This window comes from Chiloscyllium plagiosum, chromosome 9 (genome assembly GCF_004010195.1).
Source record: "Chiloscyllium plagiosum isolate BGI_BamShark_2017 chromosome 9, ASM401019v2, whole genome shotgun sequence".
Classification (NCBI taxonomy): domain Eukaryota; kingdom Metazoa; phylum Chordata; class Chondrichthyes; order Orectolobiformes; family Hemiscylliidae; genus Chiloscyllium; species Chiloscyllium plagiosum.
Window position 1 is genome coordinate 101,466,770 of NC_057718.1, and position 23,900 is coordinate 101,490,669.

The following is a 23,900-nucleotide window of genomic DNA, read 5'->3' on the forward strand; positions in this document are numbered from 1 at the left end:
AAACTGTTCCTATTCATATACCCATCCAAATGATTCTTAAACATTGTAATTGTACCAGCTCCACCACTTCCTCTGGCAGCTCATTCCATACACGTACCACCCTCTGTGTGAAAAAGTTGCCCCTTAGGTCTCTCTTATATCTTTCCCCTCTCACCCTAAACCTATGCCCTCTAGTTCTTGACCCCGCGGCCCCAGGGAAAAGACTTTGCCTATTTACCCTATCCATGTCCCTCATAATTTTGTAAACCTCTATAAGGTCACCTCTCAGCCTCCGACGCTCCAGGGAAAACAGCCCCAGCCTGTTCAGCCTCTCCCTATAGCTCAAATCCTCCAAGCATACCAGACGCCTTCCTCACTATCCTATCTACCTGCGATTCCACTTTCAAGGAGCTATGTGCCTGCACTCCAAGGTCTCTTTGTTCAGCAACACTCCCTCGGACCTTACCATTAAGTGTATAAGTCCTACTAAGATTTGCTTTCCCAAAATGCAGCACATCGCATTTATCTGAATTAAACTCCATCTCAGCCCATTGGCCCATCTGATCAACATCCCTTTGTAATCTGAGGTAACCCTCTTCGCTGTCTACTTCACCTCCAATTTTGGTGTCATCTGCAAACTTCTAACTGTACCTCTTATGCTCACATCCAAATCATTTATGTAAATGACAAAAAGTAGAGGACCCAGCACCAATCCTTGTGGCACTCCACTGGTCACAGGCCTCCAGTCTGAAAAACAACCCTCCACCACCACCCTCTGTCTTCTACCTTTGAGCCAGTTCTGTATCCAAATGGCTAGTTCTCCCTGTATTCCATAAGATCTAACCTTGCTAATCAGTCTCCCATGGGGAACTTTGTCGAATGCCTTACTGAAGTCCATATCGATCACATATACCGCTCTGCCCTCATCAATCCTCTTTATTAGTTCCTCAAAAAACTCAATCAAGTTTGTGAGACATGATTTCCCAAGCTCAAAACCATGTTGACTATCCCTAATCAGTCCTTGTCTTTCCAAATACATGTACATCCTGTCCCTCAGGATTCCCTCCAACAACTTGCCCACCACCGACATCAGGCTCACTGGTCTATAGTTCCCATTGAGTGCCTTTAAGACCAAGATAGATAGGTTCTTGATTGGTAAGGGAATCAAGGGTTACAGGGAAGAGGCTGGAGGATGGGGTTGAGGAACATGTCACCCATGATTGAATGGTGGAGTAGATCCGATGGGCTGAATGGCCTAATTCTGCTCCTTTTCCTTCTGGTCTAAGTCAGATATTGCAGAAGATCCAATGAAAACTCATAGTGTGTACACCTGTTGTTTAGAGAGAATTGGTTGAATTAACTCCATTTCACTTCATCACTTCAGGGGTCCCTTTTTAGCGTGAATTGTCAGGCTGGAACTCGGGGGGAGGAAATGCTGAATTGAGTCAATCAAGTCTACATATAGACAAGCCACCAAAATGCAAACAATTGAATAAGAATAGTAACAGGAGCAGGCAATTCGGCCCCTCAAACCTGTTCCCCCATTTAATAGGATTGTGGCTGATTCAACATTCCTCACATCCACTTTCCTGCTCTTTTCCCTTAACACTTTATTCCCTGACTGATCAAGAATCTATCTACCCAGCCTTAAATATATACAAGGACTTTACCCCCACAGCTCTCTGTGACAAGGAGTTCCAAAGACTCTCAACCCTCTGAGAGAAGAAATTCCTCCCCATCTCCGTCTGAAATTGGTGCCCCTTTATTCTGAGTCTGTACCCTCTGGTCCTAGCCTCTCCCATGAGGGGAAATGTCCTCTCAGTATTGACCCTGTCAAGCCCCTTAAGAATCCAATATGTCTCAATGAGATCACCTCTTATTCTTCGAAACTTCAGTGAGTAGAATCCCAGCCAGTTTAACCTTTGCTTATAAGACAATCCCTCTCATACTAGGGATCATCCTCATGTACCTTCCCTGATCTGCCTCCAATTAATTATCTTTTTCTTAAATAAGAGGTCCAAAACTGTTCTCAGTACGCCAGACATGGTCTCCCAGCACCTTGTACAGTTGCAGTAAGACTTCCCCACTCTTATACTCCAGTCCCCTTGAAATGAGAACCAACATTTCATGAGCCTGCCTAATTACCTGCTGCACCTATGTGCTAACTTTATGTGTTTAATGTACAAGTTCCCCCCCCCCCCCGTCCCTTTGTGTTGCAGCTGTCTGCAGTCTTTCTACATTTAAGTAATAATGTTCTTTGTTCTCCCTTCCAGAATGAAGAACTTCACATTTTCCCACATTATTCTCTACTTGCCAACATTTTGCGCACTCACTTAACCTATCAATATTTCCCTGTATGCTGTTTGTGTCCCACTCGTTCCTGATGAAGGGCTCCTGCACGAAATGTCGATTTTTCTGCTCCTCGGTTGCTGCCTGACCTTCTCTGTGCTTTTCCAGCACCACGCTCTCAACTCCCTCTCATAACGTGCCTTTCACCTATTTTTGTGTCGTCTGCAAATTTGTTTACAGTACATTCACTTCCTTCCTCCAAGCCATTAATATGCATTGATGACAGTTGCGGTCTCAGCACTGATCCCTGTGGAACCCACTGGTTATGGGTCGCCAATTGGAAACGAACCCCTCCCTCTGACTCGCTGTTTCCTGCCCATCAGCCAATTCTCTATCCACGCCAATATACTACCTCCAACACCATGGGCTCATATCTCATGAAGAAACTTTTGGTGGGATCCCTTGTCGAATGCCTTCAGGAAGTCCAAATACAACATATCTACTGGTACCCCTCTATCCACTGTGGTACATGAGTCTAACACAGAAAATGCTGGAGAAACTCAGCAGCACCTGAGAAGAAAGAAGCAGAGTTAATATTTCAAGTGCAGTATCACTCAGAGTACTAGAGAAAAGTCACACTGGACTCAAAACATTAACTCTGGTTTTCTCTCCACAGATGCTACCGAACCTGCTGAGTTTCTCCAGTGTTATCTGGAATCGTTTCAGATTTCCAGCATCTGAGGTACTTTGCTTTTATGGGCATCGAAAGGTTCCTATCTGGATGCATCACAGCAATACTATGGCAACTGCTGTTCCCAACACTGCAAGACATACAGAGAGCTGTGAACTCAGCCCAGTCCATAAGGCAAACTAGCCTCCAATCCATTGGCTCCATCTATACATCCTACTGCCTTGGGAAAGCAACTGACATCATCAAAGATCCCTCCCATCCCAGTTATACTCCCTTCCACCATCTTCCATTGGGCTGAAGATACAAACATTTGCATACACGTTTGAAGAGATTCAGGAACAGCTTCTTCCCCGTTGTTATCAGACTTTTGAATGGACCTCTTTAATATTAATGTTGATCTCTCTCTGCACCTTCTCGGCAGCTGGAACACCCCGTTCTGTTACCCTGCTGCACTTGTATAGCACCATCTGCCTGTAAAGCACATAAGACAGCACTTTTCACTGTACCTTGCTACATGTGACTGTAACAAATCAAATCAAATCTAATCTAATGCATCACCGATAGCCTGACATAATCACCATAGGTGAATTGGAGATGCTGGTGTTGGACTGGGGTATACAAAGTTACAAATCACACAACACCAGGTTATAGTCCAACAGGTTTAATTGGAAGCACTAGCTTTCGGAGTGTCACTCCTTCATCAGGTGGTTGTGGAGGGCACAATTGTAAGACACAGAATTTATAGCAAACGTTTACAGTGTGATGTAACTGAAATCATACATTGAAAAATACCTTGATTGTTTGTTAAGGCTCTCATCTGTTAGAATGACCATGATAGTTTCACTTCTTTCATATGTAAATCACAAAACGTTTTTTTAAAAGTTACATTCTCAGGTTAACTGCTTTTAAAAAAAGATGAGAGCCTTAACAGACAAGCAAGGTATTTTTCAATGTATAATTTCGGTTACATCACACTGTAAACTTTTGCTATAAATTCTGTGTGTTACAATTGTGCCCTCCACAACCACCTGATGAAGGAGTGGCGCTCCGAAAACTAGTGATTAGATTAGATTAGATTACTTACAGTGTGGAAACAGGCCCTTCGGCCCAACAAGTCCACACCGACCCGCCGAAGCGCAATCTACCCATACCCCTACATCTACCCCTTACTTAACACTACTGGCAATTTAGCATGGCCAATTCACCTGACCTGCACATCTTTGGACTGTGGGAGGAAACCGGAGCACCCGGAGGAAACCCACGCAGACACGGGGAGAATGTGCAAACTCCACACAGTCAGTCGCCTGACTCGGGAATTGAACCCGGGTCTCTGGCGCTGTGAGGCAGCAGTGCTTCCAATTAAACCTGTTGGACTATAACCTGGTGTATTGTGGTTTGTAACCATAGGTGAAGGGCATTTTCCCAGAAGATAAGACCAGTAAAACTGCTAATGACATGTCCTGGTCTGGTCGCCTTTTATGCATCAGAATGAAGCTGTAGTGTGACCAGTGCATTCATCTCCAAGTGTTACTGGGTTTTTTTCAATGGATGTTTCTTCTGGGTTAGCAGTAACTTTGGGGAAAGTCATTTTGCAGAGTAAGGCCGGTGAACCAAAAGATTTTGCCATTTGATTGGCAATTGAATTTTTCAAGCTATTTTCAGGTATCCGTAAGTGACAGTCCTTTCCTTAATTTAAAAATAAGTCATTCGAGCAGTTCAACACTGACTTTGAAATAATTAAGTACATCATAAAATTAATTCAGGTTCCAGATACATGGGCCTGACATTTTGATATATCTAAGTACAAGCCCATGGGATTGTAGCTGTCCACACAAAGTAATTATTTGAGACAAAACTGGTAATCACAGAAGTTAATTACATGTAGTGTTTAAATTAGTTTGATACGGTGAGTTTCAGATGGTCTAACTTTTACTGATAACGTGCATCATTTAAATGTTTGCAGTAGAAGTGACAAAAATATGTTGAATTAAACCATGTACTTACATAGCATCATGACAAACATCCTTTCCAGGCTTTAATGTGCAAATTGTAGGGAACAAGGCAAAGAATGGCTGAGAGAAAGTGAGGAGTGCAGATGCTGGAGATGAGATTCGAGAGTGTGGTGCTGGAAAAACACAGCAGGTCAGGCAGCATCCGAGGAGCAGGCGAATCGATATTTCGGGCAAAAGGGTTTCCTGATGAAGGGCTTTTGCCCGAACTGTTGATTCTCCTGCTCTTCGGATGCTGCCTGACCTGCTGTGTTTTTCCAGCACCACACTCTTGATATCGTACTTACACCTTGCCACCAGAGGAGGTGCCCAAATGTTCCCACTAATGGATGCTGGTCCTGTAGTGTGACGTGTTTATACAATCAGCCTCCATTGTACATAGAGGTACGGGAATTGGCAACTGGAAAAGTCAGCAGGAAGATCTTATAGCGTATCAAGGACATTTTGAGATTTCAGCAAACACCCTTTTATTGATTAAATCCTGTTGCATTGACACGGGTTCACTATTGACATTAAATGTCATGCTCTGTCAGGAACTGATTGTTAATTGTTTCTATGAATCAGCGTGATGGAATGGACAACTCAGCAATTTCGCTCAAACTAACCACTCAGTTCCAGAGGAAATTGCCAGATTCCTGAAACTGATCTTCAAAGCTTGTCCTTTCTCTAGTGCGGTCGACCCAGCAGTGGCTGGATATTCTGAATGAATAAGCGTACACAGAAGTTTCAGGATTAACAATGTTCAGCAGTTCTCAAAGGAATGTTTCCAATATTCTGGGTCAATTCGGGGAACAAGTTGGAAGGAGTCTGTGATGGGTCCCATGCCACAACATTGGCGTTTGCTTGAGAACTCCACTACCACCTACATTTAGCTCCTTTGAGATTCACAGATGTTGGCACTGCTGAAATTATAATGAAGGGATTTACTCCATATGTAAGCAGAGATTAAGCACCTTGCATCTGAACATATTGATTTCCTTTGCCTACTGAAACACAGACTATGGCTTGAATGAGCGAAGAATGGTATTGTAGGTTTCCTATACAATAGAATAATAATTTCATTTTAACACCAGGTTGACCTGCTTCAATCTCATTAATGAATTGATTTTTTTTTTGTTTAAACAATTTCAATATAAGCAGTTTTGTTTCACAAGTCGCAATTGTTAATTGAAATGCTTTGAGTTTTTTTAAATGTTGAAGGTACGGTACAAGTTAAAGTTAGTGTTGAATTGTGCGCATCGCATAGAAATGTTAAAGGGGTCCTTCACTGTTAGTCCACATTTTAAAACTGGATCACCTTTATAAAGTCAGTGGATTTCTCCTTGTTCTGACTTAGCAGATGAGCATGGAGGCACTAACCACACACAATAGATTGGTTAACACGAGAACATGTATGTTAATTTATTGAGGATTTGAGAAGTGTTACACAGGTGGAGAACTTGTTCACACGTCTGACACAGACTCAATAACTTTGTACATTAGATCATTTGCCAGCTAGCGATGTGTATCAAAAACAGAAGCATGCCCACTCAAAGGTACATCACAACAACAGCATCAACAGATTCTTGAGCCTCATAGTAACAGTACTGAGGAGGTACCACAAGGTGCAGTGGGGAAAGGCCACTGTCTGAGGTCATTCCACTAAAGTTAAATGACATTTGTTCAGTTATTGGACCCTCCTTGTGCTTCAAATGCTTGTAAATATAATCTTGTGCAAGAGACACTTTTGGTTTTTTTGTTGGAAAGAGTCAAACTCCAGTGTTTGTTTGGTTCCTTGATATGCTATTGTACAAAACCGAACTGCATTTGTGACCAAGTATACACAAACATAAGTATATAAGTTTGCTCGCTGAACTGGAAGCTTTGTTTTCAGACGTTTCGTCACCGTGAATAGGTAACATCATCAGTGAGAGTTTCCTGGAAATGAGATCACCCACCTTAAGAAACCAAGACCTATAATTAGAGAGATGGGACATAGCACAAGGGCTTCACCGGAGACTCTCACTGATGATGTTACCTAGTCATGGTGACAAAAGGTCTGAAAACAAACCTTCCAGCTCAGCGAGCTAACTTACATACTTATCATCAACCTGAACTATAAATCTTCTTAAAAATCGCGATATACAAAGATATTTTTATGAATAACGTATGTTTTGAAATTAAAAAAAAGGACAGTGTCTATCCTGTTTGTCTGTCAGATGAGACTTTAAACCGAGATCCCAAACTGCTCAAAAACAAGAAAACAAGTTGCTGGAGAAACTCAGCAGATCTAGGAGAAAGTGAGGACGGCAGATGCTGGAGATCAGAGTCAAAGGTGTGGTGCTGGAAAAGCACAGGTCAGGCAGTTTTCGAGGAGCAGGAGAGTTGACGTTCCAAGCATGAGCTCTTCACCAGGAATGGTGAAATCAACATTGACGCCGTGTATTTGGAGGGTCCAAAGGCGGAAGATGAGGAATTCTTCCTCAAGGCGTCAGATGGCTAGAATTTGGCGGTGGAGGAGGCACAGGTCTTGCATGCCCTTGACAGAGTTGGAGAAGGTGTTAAAGTGTTCGGTCACAGGGTGGTGGGGTTGTTTAGTACGTGTGTCCCAGAGATGTTCTCTGAAACGTTCTGCAAGTTGGCGTCCTGTCTCCCCTATGTAGAGTAGACCACATTGAGAGCATTGGACACAGTAGATGAGGTGTTTGGATGTGCAGGGAAATCTCTGCTGGATGTGGAAGGATCCTTTGGGGCCTTGGATGGAGGTGAGGGGGGAGGTGTGGGCTCAGGTTTTACACCTCTTGCAGTGGCAGGGGAAGGCGCCGGGACTGAAGGGTTAGTGGGGCGGGGTGCAGCATGGATCTAGCGAGGTGGTTGTGGAGGAAGTGGTCTCTGCGGAATACTGAAACTCAGCAGGTCTGGCAGCATCCGTGGAGAGAGAAACAGAGTTAACGTTGTGAGTCCAGTGATGCTTCTTCAAACTCTGCTCTCCCAGTTCAACATAATCATTCTCATCTTGCTATTTAGGTGAAGGGCTAATTAAATCCTCCATGAATCCTACAACAATGCTTATCTTCTGTCACCATCCTAACAAACAGATCATTCTGTCATTATCACAGTGCTTTTAGAGGGAGCTGTTCACTGTGTTTTCTACATTGCAACAATTACAACAGTTGAAAAATATTTTATCGACTTCTGGTGATTGTGAAAGGTGCTATAGAAATTCATAAGAAATCAGAGCAGGAGTAGACCATCTGGACCATCTACTCTGCCTTTCCATAAGATTGCGGGTTTTTTTCAGGGTTATTTTTACTGTTTGCAAAAATACTCACGAGCTGACAAAACACTGCTTTCCTGATTGAAACTGTACAACTGCTGAAGCCTACCCTGCAGCCAATACTTTCCTTCTTTGAGCTCCTCACACTCTTCACCCTCGATTAAGGGAGAAAGTGGGGACTGCAGATCCTGGAGATCAGAGACGAGAGTGTGGCGCTGGAAAAGCACAGCTGGTCAGGCAGCATCTGAGGAGCAGGAAAATTGATGTTTCAGGCATAAGCTTTTCGTCAGGAATTGAAGAGCTAATGCTTGAAACGTCGGCTCTCCCGCTCCTCGGACACTGCATGATCGGCTGTGCGTTTCCAGTGCCACGCTTTTTCACACTCCAATAAGGAGTGACTTGATTGGGTTTGCACACTTATAAATCGGATTGTGGAGCAATTGTTTGTGGAGAAACAAAAGATTGATATCTTCCACTTTACCGTATCAAATATTTGATATCTGAGTGAATAAAAATAAAACTATTTTGGAAATGAAAACAGAAATCTTTCCTTATCTTGCAGGCTTTCCTCAGGACGATGCAGCTGAGATCGCGGTGTCGACTGTGAAAGAATGGCTGACTGAGAAACAAGCTTTGGTATGTAATGTTTGTATGTTCCTCGGGAGAATTTGACCAGCGAACTATCAAACTGCTTTACATCATGGGTCGATTGTTTTGTGAATTGAGTTCTGCATTGGCTGAACCCAGCGTGGTTACTGAGCTTGAGACCTTTAGTGGTCAGTCCTAGCGGGGAGTTTACCAAATGAATTCTGAAGTGGTTACATTGAAGAGTCTTTCGGTCATCAATCTTAGAGGTAGGCGCCCTCGGGTGTTAAGTGATTGAAGTGTAATGCGAGGAGGTTAAACTCTATGGCCTAATATTCGTTTTTGTTATCAAATAACAGTCCCTATTGGATTACCCAACCCTCAAAAAAGCAGTAGATAAGAATTTAGCCTCTTTTGTCTTTAACTTAAAGCCAAGTGATTGTGTGCAATTCTTCTTTCATCCCTGGTTATTGAGGAGCCTCATTATTTCTGACATTTGCTCTGTTGAACTGTACCCTGAGATCAAAGTGATCCCAGGCTTGTGTCCAAGCATTGCAGCTCTTTATTTAGAATGCGCATTCTGTAACAGAACTATTTCCGTAGTGGTTTGCAAGTGGCTCCCTTCACCCACCGTGAGTAAAGAGCCAAGTGAGTATTTTGCAGCTGATGTTGGTAATGCGCCAAGGATTGCAACGGTCATGTTCTGAACCGAGAGACAGTGGAGAAACATGATCATCGTCTCCCCTTCTGACCCCGTTTCTCAGTTTCTTAGACCAGGCCGCTGGATGTTAGGTGAAGGATGGAAGAGGCAACATTGGCGAGACGTCTGCTGCGTGGCCTGTTACTTCGTTGATGCTTACATCTGAGCTGAGGTGGGATTTCCACCAGTTATTGTTCGCATCTGATGAAATGGACACTCCAAACAAAAAATGCTGGAGATCGCAGCAGGTCAGGCAGGATCCATGGAGAGAGAGCAAGCTTACATTTCGAGTCTCAGATGACTCTTCATTAGAACTGATGTGAAATGTGGAGGGGACAGTATTTATGATATAGTGGAGGAGTTGGGATTGGAGTGCGAGGCGAATAAAGATGTTGGTAGTTGAAATTAATGGGAATGTGAGAATGGCAGAATAATGGTGTGTCTAACTGCCAGACTGGAAAGAACAGACAGTCCCAGTGGAGTGGGGGAGAGGGAAGAAAGGACTCGGTGACAGAGAATGGAGCAAGTAAAGCTAAATGAAAGGGAAGGAATGGGAATGGGTTCACAATCTGTCGGTGTTGATCTCCGTATTCAGTCCAGAAGGTTGTAGAGTGCCCAGTCTGAAGATGAGATGTTGTTCCTCCAGTTTGTGCTGTGATTCACTGTGGAGCACTGCAGCATACCCAGGACAGGGCGGGCATGCGAGCAGGACACTGTGTTAAAATGACCGGCTACAGGAAGGTCGAGGTCGTGCTTGCGCACAGACTGGAAGTGTTCTGCAAAGCAGTCACCCGGTCTGCGTTTGGTTTCTGTAATGTGGAGTAGGCCACATTGGCTGCAGCGAATACAATACACAAGATTAGAGGAGGTGCAGGTGAAATGTTGCTTCGCCTGGAGTGACTGTTTAGGCCCTTGGATAGTGAGCTCGGATGAAGAGGCATTTAGAGTCAAAACATTAGCTTGCTCTCTCTCCGATGCTGCCTGACCCGCTGTGATCTCCAGCATTTGTTGTTTTCAGTACTGATTCCAGCATCGGCAGTGATTTGCTCCGAAATGGGCACTCCATTTCTGCTTAGTAACTCGCTGATCACCCAAATGGACCTAAGTAATGTGTCTGATGAAAGATCCCAAGATCAAGAATCCTATCTATCAGTTTATAGCACTAATAAAGGTCCCAGAGTGTTTGCATGCACCTTCCCTCAATGTGACTATGGAATAAGTTGCAGTCTGAAGACATGTTGACAGATCTTCAGAAAAGATTTGTTCCCGTGTAAACAGTTTAGCAAAGAGAGATGCTGTCTGTTTGCACGATGGTTTCACCAGTCTATATAACATGTCACTTGTGCATTGAAAAACATGTCAAAGGTCCATAAGGGACACTTGAACTGAATCTAATTAGGATCAGATGTTTGCACTGGTTCAGACAGCTCCAGAATGAATTTAATTCCGAGTTAATCCTGTAATTGCAAGGATGCCTTTTCAAATCAGATTCACTTTGATTTATGCAAATTCATAACAATTAGTTGGCTCTGCTTAATTTAGATTGACTGTTAATTCTAGTAAGCTTTAATCACCAGCCTGCAGCTAAATGATTTATGCTATTGTGCCAGACTCTGAATTACAGCTATTTATTTCATTTGCAACTTGCGAAGATTTACACAGAGCCCTTCGTTGAGTTTTCTTTTTGGATTCACCTTTAGCTGCTCTGGAGACTCTGCACTGATTCCTGTTTAGTGACTGAAGAAGGAATATACTGTTTTAAAATTGACCAGAATGTATACACTGGCCTCTTCCTTATCCCTTACATGTCCATAGACAATCAGTTACACAATGCAATTTCAATGCAGTGGAGGGAAATTACAATCCCAATGAAATCTCAATGCTTTGGGAAAACAATGGTGATGTGGGACTGAATGATGGGAGACCAGGTCCTTGCCCATGCAGAATGAGATGATGGATTTTCTTTGTTGAGTTTAGCTGTATAGAATGCCATAAAGGGGTCATGTAGCTCAGTTGGCTGGATGGCTAGTTTGCAATGCCGAGTTTTATTCCCATACCGGCTCAGGTTACCATGAAGGCTTTGCCCTTACCTGAGGCATGATGACTCTCAGGTTAAACTCCCCTCCAGTCGCCTCCCTGTAATGAGAGACTGCAGCCTTATGATCATTTGGGACAATGGTGACTTCAACTTTATAGGCTGCTGTTTCCCAGTTGCCTTGGCAACATTAAACTAGATCGGCTTATTTCATTCTGTTAGTAAATCAAGTTTCCTGCACTTGTGAGACGGAGTGATACTCAGTTTTATTTGTGAATAATGTAGCGTGGATGCCAGGTTTCATATATCCAGAAAGATCCACAGCGTGGGCCTGCATGGGTGAAGTTGATTTTTGATTCGATTTGATTTATTATTGTCACATGTACTGAGATACAGTGAAAAGTATTGTTTTGTGTGCTGTCCAGTCAAATCATACCTTACATAAGTACATCAGGGTCATAGAACAGAATGCAGAATATAGTATTACAGCTACAGAGATAGATCAACCTAATATATATGAGAGGTCTGGTCATAAGTCTGATAACAGTGGGGAAGAAGCTGTTCTTGAATCTGTTGGTACATGTTTTCAAACTTTTGTATCTTCTACCCGATGGAAGAGGGTGGACGAGAGTGTAACCGGGGTGGGAGGGATCTTGGATTAAGTTGGCTGCTTTTCCAAGGCAGCAAAGAATATAGGCTTCATTACCACATGCCAATCCCTCTAGTGGAGGGAAGGCTGGTTTTCGCGATGGACTGGGTCTGGACTGTGTTCAGATCTCTCTGTAATTTCTTGCGGTTTTGGGCAGAGCAGTTACTATAGTGAGCTGTGATGGACCCAGAAAAGATGCTTTCTGTGATGAATCTGTGACAATTGGGAAGGCTCTGTGTGGATCAGAAGTTTGATCAGAATAGTTTGCTTTATTTGTTAGTGAGTAGTAACCGCAGCCAGTTACTGAACCAGTTAAGGTAAGTCTGCACTAGTAGAAGCAGTCCTAGTATTTTCCTTGTTGTGGACACCCCATGAAAGTAAATTGTTTCTGGCTACTTATCAACTCCTTTACTTACCTTAGATACTTTGGCTGCATCACCTCTTATTTGTGTATAATGCAACAGATATCGGCCTCAACTGGGCAGTGTTTATTTTGATGTGACCATTCATCTGGTTTTATTTTGCTGATACAGACTTGCCATTAACCCTTCCTCAGCAACTTCAAACTAAAAATTGTCTGTTTAAAACAGATCAAATCCATGCATTCTCAACTTAGTGGTCTGCACCTAGCTTTGAACTTGTGTGGCATTGTAAATGGAAAACAACATGTTTGTTACTGAGCACGTTTAAGGCAAAGATGAGGATGACTGTCTTCTCTTAGAGAGTAGTGAATCTGTGGAATACTGGACTGTTGGAGTTGGCTTGGAAGTAGGTTCAAGGCTGAGATAGACAGATTTTTGATCAGCAAGGGAATCAATGGTTATGGGGAAAAGGCAGGAAAATGGGGTTGAGAAATATCAGATCAGCCATGAGTCTATTGGATGGTGGAGCAAACTGGATGGATTGAGTAACCCACTCCTGCTCCTACCTCTTCTAGTCAGTTTGGGTTTTTTGAATGCAGGAAGTGTTAATGTTCCTTGTCTTGGCTTCGTTCTTGCCCAATGCCCTCTAGTTCTGAAAATGGAATATCTGAGGAAACATGGCATTGTGAGCTCTATCAGGAGTACCTGTTCCATCAGAACTGAATGCTAATCACTGTCCACACAAGATGGAACCACTAACTCTGATGAACTGATTGTCAGTAAAGGTCTTTCTGGAGTTTATAGCACAGTCGGTTCTGATATAACAGTGTTGGCTGCGTTAGTCAGAGGGAAATGGGTCTGCGTGGGTTACTCTTCGGATGGTCAGTATGGACTTGTTGGGCTGAAGGGCCTGTTTCCACACTGTAGGGAATCTAATCTAATAACGCGATAGCTCTGCTCTTGTGAGATCTCACGTTATAGGAAAATCACGCAATAGCCACGCCATTTAAACCAATGGGGCCGGAATTGCATTATAGCCAATACAGGTAAGGAAAGTTCACGTTCTACAAGTAATTGTCTAAATTCTTCAATTACATTAAAGCCAATTCGTGTTGAAGAAACACATGCTATAGCAGAACTGACTATATCTACGATTTCTTGCCCTCAGTGTGGAATGTCCTGTTTATCTCCAAAAGATGTTCAACCTTTACTTTATTCATCCACGGCTTGTGGGCATCTTGACAATGTTAATATTTGTTGCCCATCCCTAACTACCCTTACAGAGGTGATTGTGAGCCACCACCTTGAACCACTGCAGTACCTGAATTGTAGGTACACCCACAGTGCTGTTAGGGAGGGAGCATCAAGAATTTGACTCAGCTGAAGGAATGACAATATATTTCCAAATTAGGATGGTGAGTGGCATAGAGGGGAACTTGCAGTTGGTGGTGTTCACCCTGTATCTGTTGCCGTTGTCCTTTTAAATGGCAGAGGTTATGGATTTAGAAGGAATTGGAATAAGTAGATCTCTAATGGTTAGCCCTGTGGCCTCACAACACCAGAGACCTGGGTTTGATTCCAGCCTTGGGTGACTGTCTGTGTGGAGTTTGCACCTTCTCCCCGTGTCTGCGTTGGTTTCCTCTGACAGTCCAAAATGTGCAGGTTAGGTGGATTGGCCATGCTAAATATGGAGTAATGAGGGGGGCTGGGTCTGGACAGGTCGGTGCAGACTTAATGGGCTGAATAATCTTTTCTGCACTGTTGGGATTCCATGATCTGTTAGGAAAATCATTTGAAAATTCATTTCAGGCTGTTTGCCGAGGTTACAGCATGTTCAGATCTTGAAGTTCAGGTTGGCCTGATAGGTGCAGATATATTTTACTGCACGTTTGGACAAAGCAATTCCTCAGCCATCTATTTTGCTAAAAACCGTTGTAGTTTTAGTCTTCTGAAGTTTCTAATTTTTCTTATTCACCCCTTGTATGCTGACCTCAGCATCCAGATCTTTGTTTTGGTAGTTCTTGCAAACTGATCCATTAGGAGGAAAGCCATGCACACATTAAAAAAAGTTGCTGGTTTCATTTGCGAAATTCTTCTGAAACTCTATGTATGTTTGTGCCTCTTTGATATAAGCAGACAGCCTGCAATTGACAAAATCATGGACTTTCATGGAGTCTGTCTTTGGGTCCTTTATGAGTCAGAGAATCGCAGAAGGATGGCTACGCTGCAGAAGGAGGCCCTTCGGCCCATTGTGTTGGAACTGGCTCTTCAAACGAGCTTCATTACCTCATGCTAATCCCTCTGCTTTCTGCCCTTGCACACTCATAAGGGGCTTCCTCTGGCATTCCATTTGGAATATGACCACGTGGAACAAAGTTTCATGCCTTTAATAGGCATTTCTGCTTAGTTTTTATTCAGTTGGTATGTTGTGTATGAGCACCAGCAGCATTTTGCAAACGGGTATTTTTTGCTGGAACTATCTGGGGTATCTTGGGGAGATCTGCTGCCACCAATCCTTCTTACTGGTTTCACTCGGGCTACTCATACTGTGTGGGGAAAGATGGCCACGCCACACCTTAGGGAGAAGATAGTGTCTGTCTTAATTAAGCAGTAAAGGTTTATTGCATAATATTTAGTGGCTAGTTATTATTACACTAAAACACATGATTGTCTCTTGTGAGACATCAAGCTCAACCTAAGTATAATCACACATTATATTTTAGCTTCATGCTGTCAACACCAAAAAAAATCATTCAGGAACTCTCTGTCCCTCTGATTAAAACATTGAGAACTCATAGGATACACCCAACTCTGGTTAGCACATCCTAGGAACAGTCCTTTACAATCTCATGGGCAGAGTTTATCTTGTCTAACCAGTTAACCCTTTCAGATACAATGTAATACAATGTTAGTTTTGTAAACCAATAATCATTTCGACCCAAGAGTAGTTCTTAGTATGAAACCAGCATTAAGGTGAAATCTATTACAGTGGCACAACGGTGTGTTGATCTGTGATATGCCTATGAAGTCTTAAAAATCCTGTCTCTGTAAGGACTTTCTGTCAGCTTTTTCCATCGTTCATGATCAAGTCTATTTTTATAACAGAAACTGGTCACCGTGGTCAAGAAAGTTTCCAGAAGCAAAACAGAAATATAACAATGGGAGCATCATTTCTGGTTTTGCATTAAGGGTTAAATAACATTACCATGAACCAATTGTTTCCTGGCCTTTAACATCTCTTCACCTAAAAAAAAACTACATTTAGCTTTAATTCATTATGTGATCAACTCGAATATGTAAATTCTTGCAAGTCTATTTGAAAAGCATGCTACAGCAAACAGTCTACAGAGTTTGCTTGCAAATGCCTTTCTTGAATGACAGCAGGCTTGTGACAAAGATGACAACAATGTCCTCTGACTTTAACAATCCTCCAATGAATGCACTGAGTGGGCGATCAGATGAGACCTGGTCACTTATTGCAGTGAGGTTTCTAGTTGTCACCGACAGGGGAATTAAATAATCATCTCTATCTGGGCTGGAAGTAGTGCTTTCACTAGACGGTGCCCAGAATGATTGATGTATAAAAAGCACTTACCATATCTAAGACTTTTTTAAAAGGACTGTGATCTTCTAATAAAGTTGTTAATCAAGGCATAAATATCAATTTTGTGGCAACATTTAAATACAATAGTAATGAGAATAATTAGGCACTTGTTTTTGGCCAGACTCAAATGGCTGAATGGCCTCTTTCAACACTGCAGACCTCTATGACTCTATGATTTAATTAGGTGGTTATGAACTAGTAATTCTTTTGCTTCAAGTGTTATTTTCAAAGTTGTATTTTCTTTTCATACAGCTCGGAAACAGATCGTTGGGTCCAACCAGTCCGTACCAACCATAATCCCAAATTAAACTAGTCCCAGTTGCCTCCAAACCTTTCCTATGCATGTACCTATCCAAATGTCTTTTAGCATTTAACTGACCCACGTCCACACACGAACCACACTTGCTGTAAAAAAATTTCCCCTCATGTCTTTTTTAAATCTCTCTCCTCTCACCTTAATTATATGCCCCTTAGTCTTGAAATCCCCCATCCTAGGGAAAAGGCAACTACCATTAAAACTATCTGTACCCCTAATTATCTTATATACTTCTGTAAGGTCTCCTCTCAACCTCCTACACTCCAGTGACAGAAGTCTCAGCCTATCCAGCCTTTCTTTATAATTCAAACCTTCCTTACCCAACTACATCCTGGTAGATCTCTTCTGAACCTCCTCCAGCTTAATAATATCCTTCTTATAACTGGGTGACCAGAACTGGACACAGTATTCCAGAAGCTGCCTCACCAGTGTCCTTTACAACCTCAACATGAAGTCCCAACACCCATGCTCCAAGGACTGAGCAATGATTATGTCCATGTTGGGGGGGAAAATATCTTTTGGGGGCAATTTGACTATTATTTTCTTCCCCAAGTATTTTTTTTCTCATTCTCCACATTAGGATCATGATTCCAGTTTTGAAATCAATGGAAGTTAATTGGAAGTGCCACAGAAATCAACCAGGGTTCCATTCAATTGCTGAAATGTGGTAAATCTTAGAGATTTTAACATTTTTAGCCTTTTCTTTCAGTATAGCCATCATATTTCTCGTAATAGGGCTTTTAAGATTGCGGGCAATTGAACACGTGTTACAGGTTCAATTTAACTCGTATTTCATTGGCTGAAGATTCAGCAGGGCAGAACCAATGAGGCATTGCACTCAATTTGGGGCCTAAGATTTAAAATTCCACCGTAACAGGTAAGTTAAGAGGAGACTAGCCTTTGCTTTAACATGTTCCTGTTAATGTGAATGTCACTGCCAAGGCCAGCATTTATTACCCAGCACTTTATTGAGGATGTGATGTCTTCCGGCACCATTATGGGAGTCTGCTTACAGTGTTTCCCCCAGCAACTGCCTACTAAAACAGATAGGACTTGCTGGAGCAGTGGGCAGCTAAGAAGCAACCCAATTGCTGTGGGTCAGCAGTCATGTGTAGGCTAAAATGGGTTAAAGTTGCCAGTTCTCCTCCCCTGGTAGACTTCAATGAAGCAGATGGGTATTTACAACAAGGCCATCCTTTCACAATTATTAATAATAAGACTGGCATTTAATTCCAGATTTATTAACCAATTGATTGTAAATTCCATCCCCAGTTGCTATGCTGGGATTTTAACTCATGTCTCTGAAGTATAAATCCCGTGGTTCTAAATTACTAATCCAGTAAAATTACAACTGAACTACTGTACTTTAAAATAGCAAATAATTGAAGGATGTATGTGCACTGAAAATCCCTTTCAGATTATTTCTTGCCGGAATTGAGCATGCAGATTTGCTGGACAGGAGGGAGATCTTCCTTTGAGCATATTTCTTCCTGCTTTTGCCTCTTGGCTTAACAGTCATTTTTTGGTAAACCCCTCTTAACAAATTCAGGTATGGTCAGCATCTACCCGTTTATACAAAGGGGAGAATTTTCATCAGTCCTATCATTACCAACCCAAACTAAAAAATCCAACGTCATCAATTAAAGGAGAGAAGCAGGATTCGTCATTAATCACACTGATTAATTGCATGTGAATCTAACATTCATGCAGAACCAGGAACAATTAAAAGAACTTGAACCTGATGCCATGTATCAAGAATTTGTTACAGTCATTCATGCACAGAAATGTTCTGCTAAATAGTGTATCCTGACAGCGAGATTTATAATTGTTGACTTGAAGCGTAGCCCTTTAATGAAAATCTTTTCACAGTGCTCTTAAAATAAAATCAGCATCACACCTCTAATTACTGGTAAATGTGAACAGGTGGGTAAATATTATTCCCCATTCTTTAACATTGACCATCTATATTAACACACATGAATTATGTTTTGTCCAACAGGCATTTTGTACTAATTGATCAAAGTCCCATTTTCTGCCTTGTGTTGCTGCACCAGATTGCAAAAAGAACTTTTTGAATTAAATGGATTCTATGTTTTGACCTCATCTCTTCCCTTTTAGCAATGTTTAAAATCTATCTCTCAGCTGCACAACCTGGAATCTTAGATGAATGCAAGTCATTTGAGCTCCAATATTGCTGGTAGATTAAATTAAACCTTTCTTGAAAGCAAGTGATGCTTGAGAAAATAAATCAACTCTGTCCTCAACTGAGAAAGTTCTGATCTAGTCATAAGAACATCGGAACAGATAGAGGCTGTTCAGCCCTTTGAATGTGCGCTACTATCTGGGCATAGCATGGCTTATTTATCCTAACTGTACCTGGTCACTTGGGCTGCTCACCTTTTTAATCCTTTGCTGAATTACAATCTAACAACCTCGGTTTTACAATGATTAGTTGAGCTATCATCTATTGTTATTTCTTGTGGGAGAGAGTCCCACACCTTTCCAAAGTATTTCCTAACTTCTCTCTTGCAGACCCCTCTTTGACTTTAATATTATGTTCCTTTTCCAAGTTTGTCTGCATGCACCCTGTGGAATCCTTCCGCAATTCCAAAGAAAGACTCCAATCAAATGATCCTGAACCTTCTGGATTCCAGGGAACACAAGCTATAGTTTGTATAATCCCTCCTTATGTTCTAACCCTTGGAGCCTCAGGAAATTCTGGTAAATCTACACTGTCCAAAGCCAGTAGATTCCTGCTGTGCAGAGCACTCCAGATGTGACTTAACCAGGGCTTTGTTTAGTTGTTGCAGGAGCTGCTGTATTCTAGATCTCTAGTTATAATGATCGGGTCAGCAGCGTGAATTCAGAACTTCAAGGAGATGTCTGATCCTATTGTTATGAAAAACCATTTCAAGTGGACTCCCAGAATCAAACCAGCAGAAGAATGGAGGTCAATCTTATGGATACATGCAAATTGCTGATGGTTTTTGTTTTTTCCACTCGTTGGGTTCTGGGAGCCACTGGCCTGGGCTAGCATTTATTGTCCATCCGTAGTCACCCTTGGGAAGGTAGTGGTGAGCTGCCTTCTTGATCTGCTGTGCCAATGGGATGTAGTTAGACCACCAAAGCTGTTAGGAAGGAACGGCGACATATCTCCAAGTCAGGGCGGTGTGTGGAAGGGAGCTTGCAGGAGACTGCGTTCCCATGTTTCTGCTGCCCTGTCCTTCTCGATGAAAGTGGTTGTGTGTTTAAAAAGATGCTACCTTAAGATCTTTGGTGAATTTCTATCTTGTAGATAGTAGCAGCAGTGTGGACTGAACATTGTTAAGTGGAAGAAGTAACATCTCTAGATGTGGTGCCAATCAAGCGAGCTGCTTTGTCCTGGATGGTGTCAAGTTTTGTGACGATTATAGGAGCTTAAGTGGGGAGTATGCCATCACACTCATGACTTGTGCCTTGTTGATGGCTTTGGGTAGTCAGGAGGTGATAATGAAGCTCACCCTTTGGCCTTAATGCCTGATTTCACTGCGTAGTCAACTCTGGACTGGTATTCCACCAGCTTGTAACAGTCTTTGAAAAGCACAGTGGAAATCGAAGTCTCAGTACCTCCTTCCGCTTGTGGTACTTGTATCTTAACAGAGAGAGCCATCATCATCATTTCTTTTTTCAGTCTCTCCAAGTGATGTAATTTATATTCATTAGAGGGAGAGAACTATCCTTTGCTTTCTGCCAAGTGGTATAAGATGTCACAAGGGGTTACAATGCTATGTGGCCCAAGTATGTAAATATGGTTCAGAGTTCCTCTTCAGGCATGGTCCGATTTCAATGTCTTTTGCTAATTTATAGGAATTATGTGGGAATATTGGGCTTAGGGCTAGGAATCAGCCATTTGGCCCTTCAAGCCTGCTCGACCATTCAATCAGATAAATTCCCAGGACCTGATCAGATGTACCCTGGAACTCTGTGGGAAGCAAGGGTAGTGATTGCTGGACCCCTTGCTGAGATATTTGTATCATCGATAGTCACAGATGAGGTTCCAAAAGACTGGAGGTTGGCTAACGTGGTACCACTGTATAAGAAGAGTGGTAAGGATAAGCCAGGGAACTATTTACCATCGAGCCTGACATCAGTGGTGGGCAAGTTGTTGGAGGCAATCCTATGGGACAGGACTTACATGTATTTGGAAAGGCAAGGACTGGTAAGTGATAGTCAATATGGCTTGATGCCTGGGAAATCGTGTCTCACAAATTTGATTGAAATTTTTTTTGAAGAAGTAACAAAGAGGATTGATGAGGGCAGAGCATTGGACATGATCTATTTGGACCTCAGTAAGACGTTTGGCAAGGTTCCTCATGGGTGACTGGTTAGCAAGGTTAGATCTCATGGAATACAGGGAAAATTAGCCATTTGGATACAGAACTGGCTCGATGGTAGAAGACAGAGGGTAGTGGCGGATGGTTGTTTTCCAGACTGGAGGCCTGTGACCAGTGGAGTGCCACAAGGATCGATGCTGGCTCCACTACTTTTCATCATTTACATAAATGATTTGAATGTGAACGTAGGAGGTATAGTTAGTAAGTTTGCAGGTGACACCAAAATTGGAAATGTAGTGGACAGTGAAGAAGGTTACCTCAGAGTACAATGGAATGTTGATCAGATGGGCCAATGGGCTGAGGAGTGGCAGATGGAGTTCAATTTAGATAAAAGCGACGTACTGCATTTTGGAAAAACAAATAATCAGCAGGACTTATACACTTAATGGTAAGGTCCTAAGGGGTGTTGCTGACTAGAGAGAGTTTGGAGTGCAGATTCATAGTTCCTTGAAAATAGAGTCACAGTGAAGGAGGCGTTTGGTATGCTTTCCTTTATTGGTCATGGTATTGAGTACAGGAGTTGGGAGGTCATGTTGCGGCTGTACAGGACATTGGTTAGGCCATGTTTGGAATATTGTGTGCAATTCTGGTGTCCTTGCTATCAGAAGGATGCTGTGAAACTTGAAAGGGTTAAAGAAAATTGACTAGAGTGTTGCCAGGGTTGGAGGATTTGAGCTACAGGGAGAGGCTGAACAGGCTGGGGCTGTTTTATCTGGAGTGTCAGAGGCTGAGGGGAGACATTATAGAGGTTTATAAAATCATGAAGGGCATGGATAGGGTAAATAGACAAAGTCTTTTCCCTGGGATTGGGGAGTCCAGACCTAGAGGGCATAAGTTTAGGGTGAGAGGGGAAAGATATAAAAGGGAGCTAAAGGGCAACGTTTTCACGCAGAGGGTGGTATATGTATGGAATGAGCTGCCAGAGGCAGTGGTGGAAGCTGGTGCAATTATAGCATTTAAAAGGCATCTGGATGGGTATATGAATAGGAAGGGTTTGGAGGGATATGCCAAGTGCTGGCCAATGGGACTAGATTACGTTAGGATATTTGGTCGGTATGAAGGAGTTTGGGCCGAAGAGTCTGTTTCTGTACTGTACATCTCTATGACTCTATAACATTCTCATTGTGGTCTCAGCTACGCTGTCCTGTCTGCTTCCTCCGTCACCTTGACTCCCTCCCAACTCCTGGCGTCTCCCTTAGTAAGCACTGACACTTCCTCTCGGCACACCATTTCAAAGCCCAGGCTTACACATGGTCACAGAATGTCTCAGGTACTGCGAGACCTGGGTCTCCGAGAGCAGGAGCACACCGTTAAGGGTCTAGAGCGAGTGACAAAAAGTTTCCATCGGCGAATGCAATATTATTCATGTCCCATCTGTTGGTGCAGTTCTAAATTGGCATAAATATATATCCCATCTGTTCGTCTAGTATTAAACTGGAATGAACACACGCTCCACCTGTTATTACAGAATTGAACTGGTTTAGATGTTTATTTCATCGTTCTCTGTGCAGTCGTGTGTGACTGCATTCGATAAAGAGTGGGGTCATCTTTTTAGTCTATGTGCTGCCAAGGTATAAACTGCTAAGGTATGCAGAGTAAATCGCCTGTCCAACCTGTCCTCAAAGCACAGTAATGCTCGTGAATTATGTGATGGATGTCAAACCGCCTTGGGGATGACAGAAGGCACACGTGCTAAATTTTATCTCTCCCCTGTCTGCACTGGAGAGATATAAATGGGATTGTTTCTGTTGACTTTGTAGATTGAGCCCAGGGTGATTGCAATTGTTTCAGCCTCGCTGTAGTATTTTAAATGCAGTGTGGGGGTGTGGCACCAGCATGTTGGTGTTAAATTGTCTCCTTCGCAGAGATTCTCTCTCTCCATCTTCAACGATTTTATATTGGACGTTGGTTAAGCAGGAGTGTGCCAATGGTTTTTCAGTATATGAGCTGGCTCCTTAAGATGTTTTCAAATCAGTCTATCAGAAATATTATTGCACACCTCTGGGACTTGAACCTGCGTCTCCTGCCTCAGAGGTCGAGGTACTACTGCTGTACCACAATGGTTCCTAAGCTGACTTCATTAATTTTATTTTCCAACATGCTGCCTAGTCTTGAGTGGTCCATTGTGACCTTGGCTGGTTATCCCTCATCCACTCTGCAGTTTTTCACTCAGCAAGTGCACTGTCTCCCCCAAATACTTTGTGTCTTCCAGGGTTGACAGGTCTGTCCTACGAAGAGAAATTGGTTCGATTGAGCTTGTATTCACTAGGTTTTACAAGTATAATGGGGAATCTGTTTGAAATGCATCATAAAATTCTAACAGAGCTGGACACGCATGGTGCAGGGAGGATATTTTCTCTGGTTGGAGACTCTACAATCAAGGGGCACAGTCTCCGGATACAGGGTAGGCCCTTTCAGACTGAGATGAGGAGATGTTTCTTCACTCAAGGGGCAGTGAACCTGTGGGGTGGCATGCTGGCTCAGTGGTTAGTGCTGATGCCTTGCAGCACGAGGGACCTGGGTTGGATTCCATCCCCAGGTGACTGTGTGGTGTTTGCACATTCTCCCTGTGTCTGCGTGGGTTTCCTCCCACAGTCCAAAGATGTGCAGGTTAGGGTGGATTAGCATGGGAAATGTCCAGTTGCAGGGATAGGATGGGATGCTCTCCAAAGGTGTGACTTGTTGGGCCGAATGGCCTGTTTCCAGACTGTGGGGATTCTGTGATGATGAACCTGTGGAAAGTTCTGCCACAGAAGTCTGTGGAGGACAAGTCACTAAATATATTGAAGAAAAATAATTTTCTATATTAAAAGCATCAAGGGATATGGCACTGCAATAAAGGATCAGACATGATCTGCATTTTGGGAAAGCAAATCTTAGCAGGACTTATACACTAAATGGTAAGGTCCTAGGGAGTGTTGCTGAACAAAGAGACCTTGGAGTGCAGGTTCATAGCTCCTTGACAGTGGAGTCGCAGGTAGATCGGATAGTGAAGAAGGCGTTTGATATGCTTTCCTTTATTGGTCAGAGTATTGAGTACAGGAGTTGGGAG

At 42.8% G+C, this 23,900-nt stretch overlaps 1 protein-coding gene across 4 annotated transcripts in view; it reads left to right on the forward strand.

The window, feature by feature from the left end:
- LOC122553102 (ADP-ribose glycohydrolase MACROD1-like) overlaps window positions 1-23,900 on the forward strand; it is a 918,032-nt gene that overhangs the window by 679,985 nt on the left and 214,147 nt on the right. For all 4 annotated transcript variants that reach the window (XM_043696642.1, XM_043696643.1, XM_043696644.1 and 1 more), the window contains exon 9: window positions 8,787-8,860. In XM_043696642.1, coding sequence (XP_043552577.1) covers window positions 8,787-8,860 — 74 coding nt within the window. The remainder of the gene's footprint in view (window positions 1-8,786; window positions 8,861-23,900) is intronic.